This window comes from Cebus imitator, unplaced genomic scaffold (genome assembly GCF_001604975.1).
Source record: "Cebus imitator isolate Cc_AM_T3 unplaced genomic scaffold, Cebus_imitator-1.0 Scaffold107, whole genome shotgun sequence".
NCBI lineage: Eukaryota > Metazoa > Chordata > Mammalia > Primates > Cebidae > Cebus > Cebus imitator.
The window spans coordinates 1,076,236-1,091,060 of NW_016107422.1; the positions used below are offsets into that span (position 1 = coordinate 1,076,236).

The 14,825-nt window shown below is 39.2% G+C and overlaps 1 protein-coding gene across 2 annotated transcripts in view; it reads left to right on the forward strand.

The window, feature by feature from the left end:
• Positions 1-14,825, forward strand: part of SGTB (small glutamine rich tetratricopeptide repeat containing beta) — a 50,790-nt gene that overhangs the window by 28,761 nt on the left and 7,204 nt on the right. The window contains exons 6-8 of one of the 2 annotated variants that reach the window (XM_017537860.2): positions 4,478-4,582; positions 10,729-10,867; positions 10,972-11,034. In XM_017537860.2, coding sequence (XP_017393349.1) covers positions 4,478-4,582; positions 10,729-10,867; positions 10,972-11,034 — 307 coding nt within the window. The remainder of the gene's footprint in view (positions 1-4,477; positions 4,583-10,728; positions 10,868-10,971; positions 11,035-14,825) is intronic. The other variant, XM_017537861.2, reaches the window with a different exon arrangement.

Consider the following 14,825-nt stretch of genomic DNA (forward strand, 5'->3'; position numbering starts at 1 on the left):
AGCTGGGATTACAGGCACGCGCCACCATGCCCAGCTAATTTTTTGTATTTTTAGTAGAGACGGGGTTTCACTACGTTGACCAGGATGGTCTCGATCTCTTGACCTCGTGATCCACCCGCCTCGGCCTCCCAAAGTGCTGGGATTACAGGCGTGAGCCACCGCGCCCGGCGAGACAGGGTCTTACTGTGTTGCCTAGGCTGGTCTCAAACTCCTGGACTCAAGTGATCCTCATGGCCTTGGTCCTCCCAAAGTATTGGGACATAGGCATGAGCCACTGCACCCAGCTCTTTTTAGCCATATATTAACCACTTAACCACGAAGTAAAGCCATGTATTAACCACTTAAGAGCATCCTTTTTCTTGGCCGCTTCTTCCCTTCCCCCTTCTATTGAATCGATTTTTTTTCTTTCTTTCTAATTATTTGGAAGCAAAGCATCCTATATCTTTTCTTTTAATGGTTATCCTTGTCCTGCTGTTACTTTGTGTTGAGTATTAAGTCAGAGAAACCCATACCACTTTTTCCCATGAACTACCAAAACAGGTTTGTTGAATGCTATACTTTCAAATTTTATTTTTTTAACTGAAGCAAAGGACTGTGTGTTTATTTTTAAATAAATATTAACATTTTTATAATTAGTCCGAGAAGTAAGGGCCTTAGTCATGCTGTATGAAGAAAGATTGATCAAAAACTAGACCTAAAACCACCTTTTCTCTACAGTCTTGCAGACTTCTCCTCCCCCTTCCTGCCTTCACTAGAATCTACATGCTGTTGAGGACAAAAATATTATTTTCCTTACTGCTGTATCCATTTTTCTTAGTTCACCGGCCCTCAATAGACATATTAGTTGAAAGAATCAAGTAGAAATATTTAGAGGAAAACGAATGGAGTGGTGTAGGATGGAGGGCAGGAGACCTTATGGAAACTTTGACTTGAAGGATTTGCATGTCAAACAATAATTATGCTTGTTTTGTATTGTTCTCAGTCATTTTAGAAGAGTTTTTTTGGTAGATGTGATATAGCAAGTGTTAACAGATCAGATAAATGGTCCTTGATTGCTCTGAGATTCTGTGCAAAGTAGATGGAATAGTTGTCATTCTTAATTTACTAGATTTGGGTACACAGATAAGTTTTTTACTTTATCCGTGTACCTAATCTGATAATCTTAATATATGGTAATATTATGTGTACCTGTAGAATGACTAGTGTTTTGGGAAGGCATGAATATATGCATTTATTAAAGATAAATTTCAACTAAACAAAGGAATACAGTTAAAAATAGTTAACATTAAATCCTGAATATAGCCATATACTAACTACTAAAAATACAATCCACATGGTATTATTGTTCTCTTTGAAAACTTTTGCTATATAACATTTCAGATGCTCAGAGTATGCTAAGTCCTATGTATTAAATATAGAGGAGTCATTTTCTGATTATATTTAAAAAATGGCAAATCAGATATCTAAAGGCAAGTATTGCCTTTCAGTTTCCTGAAGGTGTTTAGCAAGTGTTTAGGAACAGATGTGTTGTTTTTTAAAAAACCACATATTTCTTTCTCTGCATTCCCTTTTCAAAACTTCTCTCCATCCTCCCACCTACCCTTTTTCCCTTCTTGTATGTTTCTGCACATATGCGCAGACACATACACTGATTAGAAAATGAGACTCTTGGCAGAAAAGAGATGAGACTGGAGCATTTGCTATTTTACAGAATCACCATGAGCAGATTTCCAGAATCAGATGTCAGTGATAGATCAGACAGTAGACCTATGAATTTACAGGTAGTATTGCCTTGCCTAATGAGATACAAGACTTGGACTTAGTATAGATCTCATACTCCCTTTCTGCACAAGTTTTTTTTTTCTTCTGGTAGCTGTGCTTATTATATGTAATAAAGTCATTTTAAAAATCTGCCTCAAAGCTAAGTCCATTAACTCCTTTTCTCTCAATAAATGTTGTTAATTGTTGGATGAAATTTGGTTTAGCAGTTTTGTAATCCCAGATTCAACTTCCTGGCCAGGTGCGGAGCTCATGCTTGTAGTCCCAGTACTTGGGGAGGCCGAGATGGGCGGATCACTTGAGGTCAGGAGTTCAAGACCAGCCTGGCAAACATGGCAAGGCTCTGTCTCTACTAAAAACACAAAAATTGGCTGGGCATGGTGGCGCACACCTGTAATTCCAGCTACTTAGGGGGTTGAGGTGGGAGAATAGCTTGAACCCGGGAGACAGAGGTTACAGTGAGCCAGGATTGTGCCACTGCAGTCCAGCCTGGGCAACAAAGTAAGACTCTCTCCAAAAAACAAACAGAACAACAACAGTAAGAAATAACTTCCAGAGTTAGTAGGATTTCATTGTCATTCAGTTAATTCCTTGCATTACTTCACTTTCTGAACTGTTTTCCTTCAAGCAGCTCAAACACCTGGAAGAATAGACAAGAACATTTGAGGCCTCTGAGGGACCTTCCTGGCTCTATGGACTAAAATCACCTGTGGAAAAGAGCTTTCTAGAGTGGTAGGAAAAGAAGCTTGCTCTGAGGCAATGTCTCATTTCTCCCTTATTGTTACTGTGACACAAAGTTTTTGTCCTGAAAGTACTGTGGCTTAGAAGGCCAAATAGGGCATAATTATGAGTTTTCTTGAACTTTCCTTTCTGGGAGTAAGTGTGTATCTCATGTGTCAGCAATTGAAGTATATAAATTTTTCAAGATTGTTCTCTTAAAATTTTCTCTGAGTTAAAGTACTTTAAAAGGAAGACCTGTACTTGTCTGGAAGTTTGTGCTCCTTACACAGTATGACTTTTAAGAATGCCCATTGACCTGGATTCCTCACATTGGATGGGAAAAAGTCAGTGATCCCATGTTGTTAATCTACTTCGTGGAAGCCAGGCTATGATGGGAATTTCTCAGCATCTTCCTGTTGATCAGAACTAAAGTGCTATTTCTTCTCCTTTTTCTTCCTACTAAATGTGCTTAATTTTTAGTAGGTTTATATTTCCAGGTTCAACTTCCAGAGTTGGTAGTATTTCTTTTAGCTTCTTCTATCTAGGATTGGTTTTATGTAACACATTCTGTTCATGAATACCTAGCAAATAATTGATCTATTACTATATACCTTCAGTATTTGTACAGTACAATAACAAGCTGGATGTGATACAGAAGTAATATCAGATAACCCTAATCTGTAGTTCGATTGACAGGTTGAGATTAGAACATATTTAAGGAATATTGAGGATCAGCAAGGATCCTCACTGATACTTGGAGATACGTGGTGTTTTAATCAGTTTTATTGTTTTCATGTGTGCTTAGTAGATTCCAGCTAGGGCCTTGAAAGATGTGACCTTTGACTAATTTCAAGGAAGAGAGATGGTTTACTGAGTGGTTAAGCAAAAAGATTGTTTTTAAGGACAATTAAAACAACAAATATGGGTAAAGACAGAAGAATAAAGGTAGCAAAAACAAGAGTAGTGCTTCTCAGATTGCAGTGGGAGAGGAACATGAGGTCAGAGACCTTGTATTAGCATGAGACTTTTGTCTGTAGACACAAGAACATGAAGGAGCCTAAGTTCATTTCTGGGCTTACAAGCAAAAATTTTAAAAAGTGCTTCTTTATCTTTATTAATAGAAAGGGTACCAGGACTTGGAGTTACAGAGGTGGAGGCAGAGGTTCTGTGCAGCATAGCATTCTCCTTCATAGTTGTGAGAAATCGAAGAAGTGGTCACCACACCCTGACCCTCGTTGGTCCAACAAACTTCTGTTTCTGGGTTGCTGGCGCTCACTTTGACTTCTAAGCATCCATTTTAGAGCTTCTCTTCTCCTTTCCTGTTTCTCCTGTGACCTATTTCTTTCTATTTGGAAACATTATTGAGGAGAGGTCACAATTGCAGGGATTTTGATCTAGGCAAGTGTTCTTTTTCCAAAGTTGGCTCTTCAACGTTTTGGTGAGGGACAAGATTATGAGAACTTCTGGGAAACTGAAAGAAATAAAATCTAGTCAGCCTAGAAATGAACAAATGAGAAAAAAGTGCCAGGGGACTGGGATATCACTTTTACTTGTACTTTAACCCTACCATTAAAGTGATCAGTTAATAGCACAACACTCTGTGTAGCCATTCACAGCCATCACTCACTCTTTGTGCCTCCATAGTAGCCCAGATGTCCTAGCTTTTTCACTTTTCTGTTTGGGCAAATTAGGAAGGGTATAAATAGGTAGACCAGTTGTATGACTTGCATATTTGTCCTTTCTATAGCTAAGGAAACAGTGAAAGGCAGCCTGCATACTTTTTTTCTGAACAGAAGTTTCTGGGCTTTTTTTAAATTTTTTCATTTTATTACATAATTATCTTAGACAGTTTGACTTAGAAATTTAGTGGGAATGAGCCACAAATTGGAACAAGACAAATTTAGTAGTATTAGTACCTGAAAATCTAAATTAGTGCCTTGACACTGCCTTTAATAAAATTCTCTTTTCTTTCTCTTAGGGCTGCTGCTCAGAGCAAGTTAGGTCACTATACAGATGCAATAAAGGATTGTGAAAAAGCAATAGCAATTGATTCAAAGTACAGCAAGGCCTATGGGAGAATGGGGTAAGTTCTGGGAGAATGTTCAGAGTAGTACCGTGTGATATCAGGTATGCTGTTCTTAATGGCTTGGTTTTGAATTTCCTGCTTAATATTGTACCCTCTGAAGTAATAAGAAGATAAATAAAACATAAAGGAGGAAATGACTGCAATTGGTGACTTGGGACTGAGATGATTGATGACCGATTTGATTGTTGGAGAAAATTATGTAACCATACTTAGTTGACTAATTTCATGTCCATGACCACAAATCTCAGATGAGCACTCAATATTGGCAGACAATTCTATCATATTTCCTTCTATAGTCCCCTTTCCACTCTGACTATTTCATACTTCCTCCTCTCCCTTCAAATTTCCACTATCCCCTCTAGGGTGACTCTTAACAGATGGTATTGCCTTATTTACACTTACTTGAAAAGATAGATGTTTTTTGAAGAAAAACAACTCATCTTCCTCCTTGCAAATTCATCAGTCGACCCATACTTCTATGTACACGGACTGCCTTTTTTTCCTGTTAAAATGGAATCATTCTGGCTGGTCATGGTGGCTCATGCCGGTAATCCCAGTACTTTGGGAGGCCAAAGCATGCAGATTACTTGAGGTCAGGAGTTCAAGACCAGCCTGGCCAATGTGGTGAAACCCTGTCTCTACTAAAAATAGAAAAATTAGCCAGACGTGGTGGCATGTACCTGCAGTCCCAGCTACTCAGGAGGCTGAGGCAGGAGAATCGCTTGAACCTGGGAGGCGGAGGTTGCAGTGAGCTGAGATAGAGCCAGCTGTACTCCAGTCTGGGCGACAGAGCTAGACTCTATCTCAAAAAAAAAAAAAAAAAAAAAGGCAGTATTCTTTTTTGTTTTGGTTTGTTTTTTTGTTTTTGAGATGGAGTCTTGCTCTGTCACTCAGGCTAGAGTGCAATGGCCAGATCTCGGCTCACTGCAACCTCCACCTCTGGGGTTTAAGAGATTCTGCTGCCTCAACCTCCCAAGTAGTTGGGATTTTAGGAGCCCACCACCACACCTGGCTAATTTTTGTACTTTTAGTAGAGACAGGGTTTTGCATGTTGGCCATGCTGGTCTCGATCTTCTGACCTCAGGTGATCCACCTGCCTTGGCCTCCCAAAGTGCTGGGATTATAGGTGTGAGCCACCGCGCCCAGCTGGAAGCATTCATATCTAAGACCATTGCCTCCACTCATGCTTTAAGGTCTCATCCCTTTCTACCTTCTCCACAACGTTACAACTATTACTATCCCCTTCATGTTCTACAACATTAGTTCTTCCATCTCTAGTAGATGATAGTGGCTGGCATGTGATAAGGTCCTAAAAAAATCATTTAGTAGGCCAGGTGCAGTGGCTGACACCTGTAATCCCAGCACTTTGGGAGGCCAAGGTGGAAGAAATGCTTGAACCCAGGAGTTCAATACCAGCCTGGGCAACATAGCAAGACACCATCTCTATAAAAATGCAAAAGTTATCTGGGAGTGGTGGTGTGCATCTATAGTCCCAGCTGCTTGAGAGGCTGAGGTGGGAGTATCACTTGAGTCTGGGAAGTTGAGGCTTCAGTGAGCCGTGATTGTGTCAGTGCACTCCAGCCTGGGTGACAGAGTGAGAACCTGTCTCAAAAAACAAAAATCATCAGTTGGACACATCCCTTTACCCAGTGTTCCCCTCCAGCTGCCATTCCACTTCTCAGTTCCTCATTCTCTGCCTCTAATGGTTATCTTCGCCATCTCTTATTTTCTGCCTCTAATGTTTTATCTTTGTCATCTCTTATTTTCTCTTCAGCTCATTTCAATAGGGCTTCTGTTCTATATCACTATGGTGGTTAATTTTATTTGTCAACTTGACTGGGTTAAAGGATGCCCAGATAGTTGGTAAAACATTATTTGTGGGTATGTGTGCGAGTGTGTTTCCAGAAGAGATTAGCATTTTTTTCTTTGTTTTTGAGACGGTCTCACTCTGTCACTCAGGCTGGAGTGTAGTGGTGCAGTCTTGGCTCATTGCAACCTCTGCCTCCCAGGTTCAAGCCATACTCCTGCTTTAGCTTCCTGAGTAGCTGGGACTACAGGTGTGAGCCACGATGCCTAGCTAATTTTTGTATGAGATTAGCATTTGAATTGACAGACTGGGTTAAGAATATCACCCATACCAACGTGGGTAAGTATCAGCAATTCCTTCAAGGGCCCAAATAGAACAAAAAAATAGAGGAAGGGCAAATTCGCGCTCTCTGCTTGAGCTGGAGCATCCATCTTCTCCTGCTCATGGACCTCAGCATTCCTCATTCTGAAGCCTTTGGACTTGGACCCAACTTACACCATCAGCTGTCCTGGTTCTGAAATCTTTGGGTTTGAACTGGAATTACATCATTAGTTTTACTGAGTCTCCAGCTTGCAGACAGCAGATGGTGGGACTTCTCAACTTCCACAATTGTATGAGCCAGTCCCTCACAAGAAATCTCTTCATATTTATATGTATATACTGTTGGTTCCCTTTCTCTGGAGAACCCTGAGTAATACAGTCACTCTACTGAGATAGCTGTATTCAAGGTTACCAGTTGTTTATATTTTGCCTAGGAGAGTGTTCAGCTCTGTATCCTCACCATGCACTGTCTTTTACCATTTGGTGCAATTAACTTATTTATTTTTTATAAGCCAATTTATTTATTTATTTATTTAGAGACAGAATTTCACTCTTGTCGTCCAGGTTGGAGTGCAATGACACAATCTTGGCTCACTGCAACCTCTGCCTCCCGGGTTCAAGCAATTCTTCCACCTCAGCCTCCCAAGGAGTTGGGATTACAGGTGCCTGTCACCACACCTGCATAATTTTTGTGTTTTTAGTAGAGACAGGGTTTCACCATGTTGGTCAGGCTGGTCTTGAACTCCTGACTTCAGGTGATCTACCCACTTTGGCCTCCCAAAGTGCTGGGATTACACGCATGAGCTGCCGTACCCAGCTGCTATTAACTTATCGTCAAAATACATCACTCTCTAGGATCCTGACACCACACTTGCCCTGTTTCCCCTTTTTTTTGCTAGATGCTCTTTTCCAGTCTCCCTGGCTTGTTCTTCCTCTCTACCATCTTATAACACTGCCGTATTTTAGGGTTGCATCCTCTGCTGCTGCTGTTTATATGTCTGTTCTCTTTGCACAGTTTATCCTGCTCCATGCTTTTAAAATCTATCTACAGTTACTACTCATTATTTGCAGATTCTGTATTTGTGAATCTGCCTACTTGCTAAATTAATTTGTAATCCCCAAATCAATATTTACACTGCTTCTGTGGTCATTCATGGACATGCACAATTAGTGAAAATGTGTATCCCGATGTTCCCAGTCTCAGCTGAGGGTGAATAAGGTGATGCTCTACCTTTTTGTCTTAGCTGTCATGATGAAGCAGTCTATTTAGTGCTGCATTTTTTTTTTGTATTTTTGTGTCTTTTATTTGTGATTTTGCTGTTTATAGTGGCTCCCCCAAGTATAGGCTGAAGTGTTGTGTAGTGTTCCTAAGTGCAAGAGTGTAATGTGCCTTATGCAGAAAACACATTTATGAGACAAGCTTCATTCAGGCATGAGTTAGTGCCCTTGGCTATGAGTTCGATGGTAATGAATAAAAAACATATATTAAATAAAGTTTATTTAAACAGAAACACACATAAGACAATATTATATATTGATCAGTTGATGAAAATGTGACTATTTACAACTATTTGCAGGAACCTAACTCTATATTTTCTCTAGGAACAATTGTTCAGTATTTGGTAACTCATTATTCATGGTGACTTTATAGAACAGAATTACTGTGAATAAGAATCAACTATGTATATTATTGGATCTAAGTTATATGTTTGAACTCCATACTCATATATTCAACCACTTTTCCTCTCCATGTTTGGATGTTTAATAGGCATTTTAAACTTAACATGTCCCAAAGAGAGCTCATGTTCCCTTTCAAAATCTTTTCAATCTCAATACATTGTACAATCATTTATCCCATCATCCTTTATTTTAATTACACCTGACATAAGGACTGATAGTCTATCAGCAAGTCCTGTCAATTCTAGTTTCCATATATATCTTAAATCCAAGTGTTGATCACTGTCTTGCATGTAGCCCTAGTCCAAACTACATCTCTTACCTAGGCTACTGCAATAGCTTCCTAACTGATCTACTGCCTCCATTCTACTCCTCTGCCCTTGTAGATCCTCTACGTAGAAGCCAGAGTGAGCTTTCAAAAGCACAAATTAGACCATGCGACTCCATTGCAACCAGAATAAAGTTCAAACTCCAAGCAATGGTCCTATATCATCTGGCACCCGACTATTCTCTGACATCATCTCTTCATGCTTTGTTTCCTGTGTTCCCACCTTGTCAGTCCTTGTCCTGTACCTTAAGAATACCAAGCTTGCACCTTTCTCAGGACCTTTCTGTTTACTGCTGTTTCTACTACAATACTCCCTCCTCATTTTCATGATTGCTTTTTTTTACATCACTCAGGTCTTTCCAGAGCGGCTACTTTTTGAGCAGCTCTCCTATTCATTCTCTTTAATATTGCCCTTTTTATTTGCATACTTGTTGCCTGTCTTCCCCAGGTAGAATGAATTTTTTTTTAAGTCAGGAAACTTTATCTTTTTTTTTTGAGATGGAGTTTTGCTCTCATTGTCCAGGCTGGGGTGCAGTGACACAATCTCAGCTCACTGCAGCCTCCACCTCCTGGGTCCAAGTGATTCTCCTGCCTCAGTCTCCCAAGTAGCTGGGATTATAGGCATGTGCCACCATGCCTGGCTAATTTTTTGTATTTGGTAGAGATGGGGTTTCACCGTGTTGGTCAGGCTGATCTCGAACTACTGACCTTAGGTGATCCACCTACCTCAGCCTCCCAAAGTGCTGGGATTACAGGCATGAACCACTGTGCCTGGGCTAGGAACTTTATGTTTTTCATTGTGGAATCCTTGACATCTTTAGATACTTTTTTTTTTTTTTTCTTGAGATGAAGTGTCACTCTGTCACCTGGGCTGGAGTGCAGTGGCTCTATCTCGGCTCATTGCAACCTTCACCTCCCTGGTTTAAGTGATTCTTGTGCCTCAGCCTCCCTAGTAGCTGGGATTACAGGCGCCTGCCACCATGCCCAGCTAATTTTTGTATTTTTAGTAGATATGAGGTTTTACCATGTTAGCCAGGCTGCTGTCAAACTCCTAACCTCAAGTGATCTACCCACCTCAGCTTCCCAAAGTGCTGGGATTGAAGATGTGGGCTATCGAGTCTAGCCAGGGTCCTCAGTATCTTTAGATATTATTTTGGTAATATTCTTATACATTTGTTTCAATAAATAGTTATTTACTTGGCTTGATTAACTGGGGACTCTGATAAAGTATTGTACGTGGTTGACTGGTAGAAAATGAATTAGATTCCAATGAAGAGAAAAAGAAAGAGAAAAGAAAGAATTAAGTAATTTGTTTAAAAAAACTCTAAAGCAAACAGAAACCCCTAATACCATCTCAACATATATACAGTTATTGTTTGGTGCTGTAGTAATGTTTCAATAAGTAAATTTTAACTAGGTAATATGAACATTAAGATTTAATAACTCTTTGACTTGTACCCAGTATAATTTGTCATTTGAGTTGTAAAGGGTGCTAATTTTATCTACCTGTTTTGATCAGGAATAGTTATCTGATAATATGTAGCCTGTTTTCTTACAATTTATATTTATTGTTGCTCTGTTAGGAAGAAGCAGCATGTGGGCCATTTTAAAGCACAAATATAGTTTAGAGTCCTTAAAAATGGTGTTATCATCATAGATTTATGTGACCACATGATTGTCAGCTCACATCTTTTGGAGCTTAATCTAGGCATTTATAGAACAAATTATTTTACATATTAGACTTAAAAATAGTAGAATAGGTAAGATAATCTCTAAGTATTAAATTCATGATCTGTAGGACAACCAGGTTGTCAGCAAGCAGAATGGAGAGAGTTCAGATGTACAGAATCTTAAGTTGGAGGGAATTTTACTCCTGTGAGCCATAGTACAATGAATAAATTAAGTGTAATCTGGAAAGAACTGAATACCAAGACAGACAGACGTTTGATGATGTTGGTGATGTCCTTTTAACCATATATCTCATATTCTTGTACTCTGTATTCCCTTCAGGCTGGCCCTCACTGCCATGAATAAATTTGAAGAAGCAGTTACAAGTTATCAAAAGGCATTAGATCTTGACCCTGAAAATGATTCCTATAAGTCAAACCTGAAAATAGCAGAACAGAAGTTAAGAGAGGTATCTAGTCCTGTAAGTTGTTCATGCCAAATGAGTGAAGTATTTTCTGTCATTCACAACTTATTGTAATTAAATTGTAGTTGTTGGACTGACTCTCAGATATAATTGTTTTACAGACAGGAACTGGGCTGAGTTTTGACATGGCTAGCTTGATAAATAATCCAGCCTTCATTAGTATGGTGAGTATACTTTTCTACCTCTACTGGCTCTGTTTTCCATACAGCTATGTAGCTATGCAATTTTTTTAGAAACAAGTAAGTGAGCTTTTATCGTGGTGGTTGTAGGGGAATGTTGATATAAGCTGTAGCAGGGTTCTTTTTTTTTAATTCCAACTTTTAAGTTCTGGGGTACATATGCAGGACATGCAGGTTTGTTACATAGGTAAACGTGTGCCACAGTATTTTCCTGCACAGATCTTCCCATCACCTAGGCATTAAGCCCAGCATCCATTAGCTATTGTTCCAGATCCTTTCTCTCCTCCCATCCCCCACCCTCCAACAGGCCCCAGTGTTTGTTGTTCCCCAATATGTATCAACGTGTTCTCATCATTTGGCTCCCACTTATAAATGAGAACACGTGTTATTTGGTTTTCTTTTCCTGCTTTAGTTTGTTAAGTAAAATGGTAAAATGGCCTCCAGCTCCATCCATGTTCCTGTGAGGGACATGATCTTGTGTTTTATGGCTGACTAGTATTCCATAGTGTATATGTACTGCATTTTCTTTATCCAATCTATCACTGATGGGCATTTGGGTTGATTCCATGTCTTTGCTATTATGAATAGTGTGAACATACGTATGCATGTGTATTTACAGTAGAATGATTTATATTCCTTTCGGTATATACCCAGTAATAGGATTGCTAGATCGAATGGTATTTCTGCTTCTAGGTCTTTGAGAAATCACTACACTGTCTTCTACAATTTAGATTCCCACCAACAGTGTTAAAGTGTTCCTTTTTCTCCACAGCTTTGCCAGCATCTGTTTTGTTGTTATTGTTTTTGTTATTTGATTTTTTTTGAGACAGAGTTTCACTCTTGTAACCCAGGCTGGAGTGCAATGGTGCAATCTCAGTTCACTACAACTTCCACCTCATGAGTTCAAGAGAGTCTCCTGCCTCAGCCTCCTGAGTAGCTGTGATAATAGGCACCCATAAACATGCCTGGCTAATTCTTGTATTTTTAGTAGGGATGGGGTTTCATCATGTTGGCCAGGCTGGTCGTGAACTCCTGACCTCTGGTGATCTGCCCGCCTCGGCCTCTTAATAAAGTGCTGGGATTATAGGTGTGAGCCACCACACCTGGCCTGTTCTTTGAGTTTTTAATAATAGTCGTTCTGACTGGTGTGAGATGGTATCTCATTGTGGTTTTGATTTGCACTTCTCTAATGATCAGTGATGCTGAGCTGTGTTTTTCATATGTTTGTTGGCCACATGTATGTCTTCTTTTGAGAAGTGTCTGTTCATTTCCTTTGCCCACTTTATAATGGAGTTGTTTGTTTTCTTGTAAATTTGTTTAAGTTCTTTATAGATGCAGGATATTAGACCTTTGTCAGATGGATAGATTGCAAAGATGTTCTTTCATTCTGTAGGTTGTCTGTTTACTCTGTTGGTAGTTTCTTTTGGTGTGGAAAAGAAACTCTTTGTTTAATTAGATCCCATTTGTCAATTTTTTCTTTTGTTGAAATTATTTTTGGCATCTTCATCATGAAATCTTTGCCTGTGCCTATGTCTGGAATGGTATTGCCTAGGTTTTCTTTTAGGGTTTTTATAGTTTTGAATTATACATTTAAGTCTTTAATCTACCTTGCATTGTTTTTTGTATATATATGGTATAACAAGGGGGTCCAGTTTCAATTGTCTCCATATGGCTAGCCAGTTCTCTCAGCACCATTTATTAAATAGGGAATCTTTTCCTTATTGCTTTTGTCAGGTTTGTCAAAGATCAGTTGGTTGTGGGTGTGAGGTCTTATTTCTGGGTTCTCTGTTCTGTTCCACTGGTCTATGTGTCTGTTCTTGTACCAGTACCATGCTGTTTTGGTTATCGTATCCCTGTGGTATAGTTTGAAATTGGGTAGCATGTTGCCTCAGCTTTGTTTTTTTCATTTAGGATTGCCTTGGCTGTTAGGGCTCTTTTTTGGTTCCATGTGAATTTCTTTTTTTTTTTTTTTTTTTCTGAGACAGAGTCTTGCTCTGTTGCCAGGTGCCAGGGTGGAGTGCAGTGGTACAATCTCAGCTCACTGCAACCTCCGCCTCCTGGGTTCAAGCAATTCTCTTGCCTCAGCTTCCCAAGTAGCTGGGACTACAGACGTGTGCCACCATGCCCAGCTACTTTTTATATTTTAGTAGAGATGGGGTTTCACTTTGCTGGCCAGGATGGTCTCGATCTCTTGACCTCATGATCTGCCTGCTTTGGCCTCCCAAACTGCTGGGATTACAGGCGTGAGCCACTGCGCCCAGCTCCATATGAATTTTAAAATTGTTTTTTTCTAATTCTGTGAAGAATGTTAATGGTAGTTTAATGAGAATAGCATTTAATGTATAAATTGCTTGTGGCAATATGGTCATTTTCATGATATTGATTCCTCCCATCCATGAGCATAGAATGTTTTTTGATTTGTGTCATCTCTGATTTCTTTAAGAAGTGGTTTGTAGTTCTCCTTGAAGAGTTTCTTTGCTTTGCCTGTTAGTTGTATTCCTAGGTATTTTATTCTTGTGGCAATTGTGAATGGGAGTTCATTTGTGATTTGATTCTCAACTTGCCCATTGTTGATATGTAGGAATGCTAGTGATTTTTGCTCATTGATTTTGTATCCTGAGACTGTGCTGAAGTTGCTTATCAGCTTAAGAAACTTCTGGACTGAGACAGTGGGGTTTTCTAGATATAGGATCATGTCATCTGTAAACAGGGTAGTTTGACTTCCTCTCTTTCTAACTGAATACCCTTTATTTCTTTCTCTTGCCTGATTTCCCTGGCCAAAACTTCCAATACTATTAATATGTTGAATAGGAGTGGTGAAAGAAGGCTTCCTCGTCTTGTGCTAGTTTTCAAGGGGGAGTATGTCCAGCTTTTGCCCATTCAGTGTGATATTGGCTGTGGGTTTGTCATATATGGTTTTTATTATTTTAAAGTATGTTCCTTCAGTATCTAGTTTATTAAGAGTTTTTTACATGAAGGGATGTTGAATTTTATCAAAGACCTTTTCTGCATCTATTGAGATAATCATGGGGTTTTTGTCTTTAGTTCTGTTTATGAGATGAATCACATTTATTAATTTGCTTATTTAGAAACAGCCTTGCATCTTGGGGATGAAACCTCCTTGATGGTGATTTTGGAGCTTTTTGATGTGCTGCTGGATTTGTTTTGCCAGTATTTTGCTGAGGATTTTTCCATCAATGTTCATCAAGGATATTGGCCTGAAGTTTTCTTTTTCTTGTTGTTGTTTGTCAGATTTTGGTATTGGGGTGATGTTGGCCTCATAGAGTGAGTTGGGGAGGAGTACATCCTTTTCAGTTTTTTAGAATAGTTTCTGTAGGAATGGTACCAGCCCTTCTTTGTACCTCTGGTAGAATTCAGCTGTGAATTCATCTGGTCCTGGGCTTTTGTTTTGGTTGGTAGGCTATTTATTACTGCCTCAATTTCAGAACTCATTATTGGCCTATTCAGGGATTTATTTTCTTCCTGGTTCAGTCTTGGGAGGGTGTATATATCCAGGAATTTATCCATTTCTTCCAGAAATTGATTAGTAAAATTTCTAGTTTATGTGCGTAGGATTGTTTATAGTATTCTCTGATGGTTGGTTGTATTTCTGTTGGGTTGGTGGTAATATCCCCCTTATTACTTCTGATTGTGTTTGTTTGAATCTTCTCTTTTCCTTTTCATTAGTATAGCTAGTGGTCTATCTAGTTTATTAATTTTTTTCAAAAAACCAGCTCCTGGATTCATTGTTTTTTGTTTGCTTGCTTTTTTTTTTT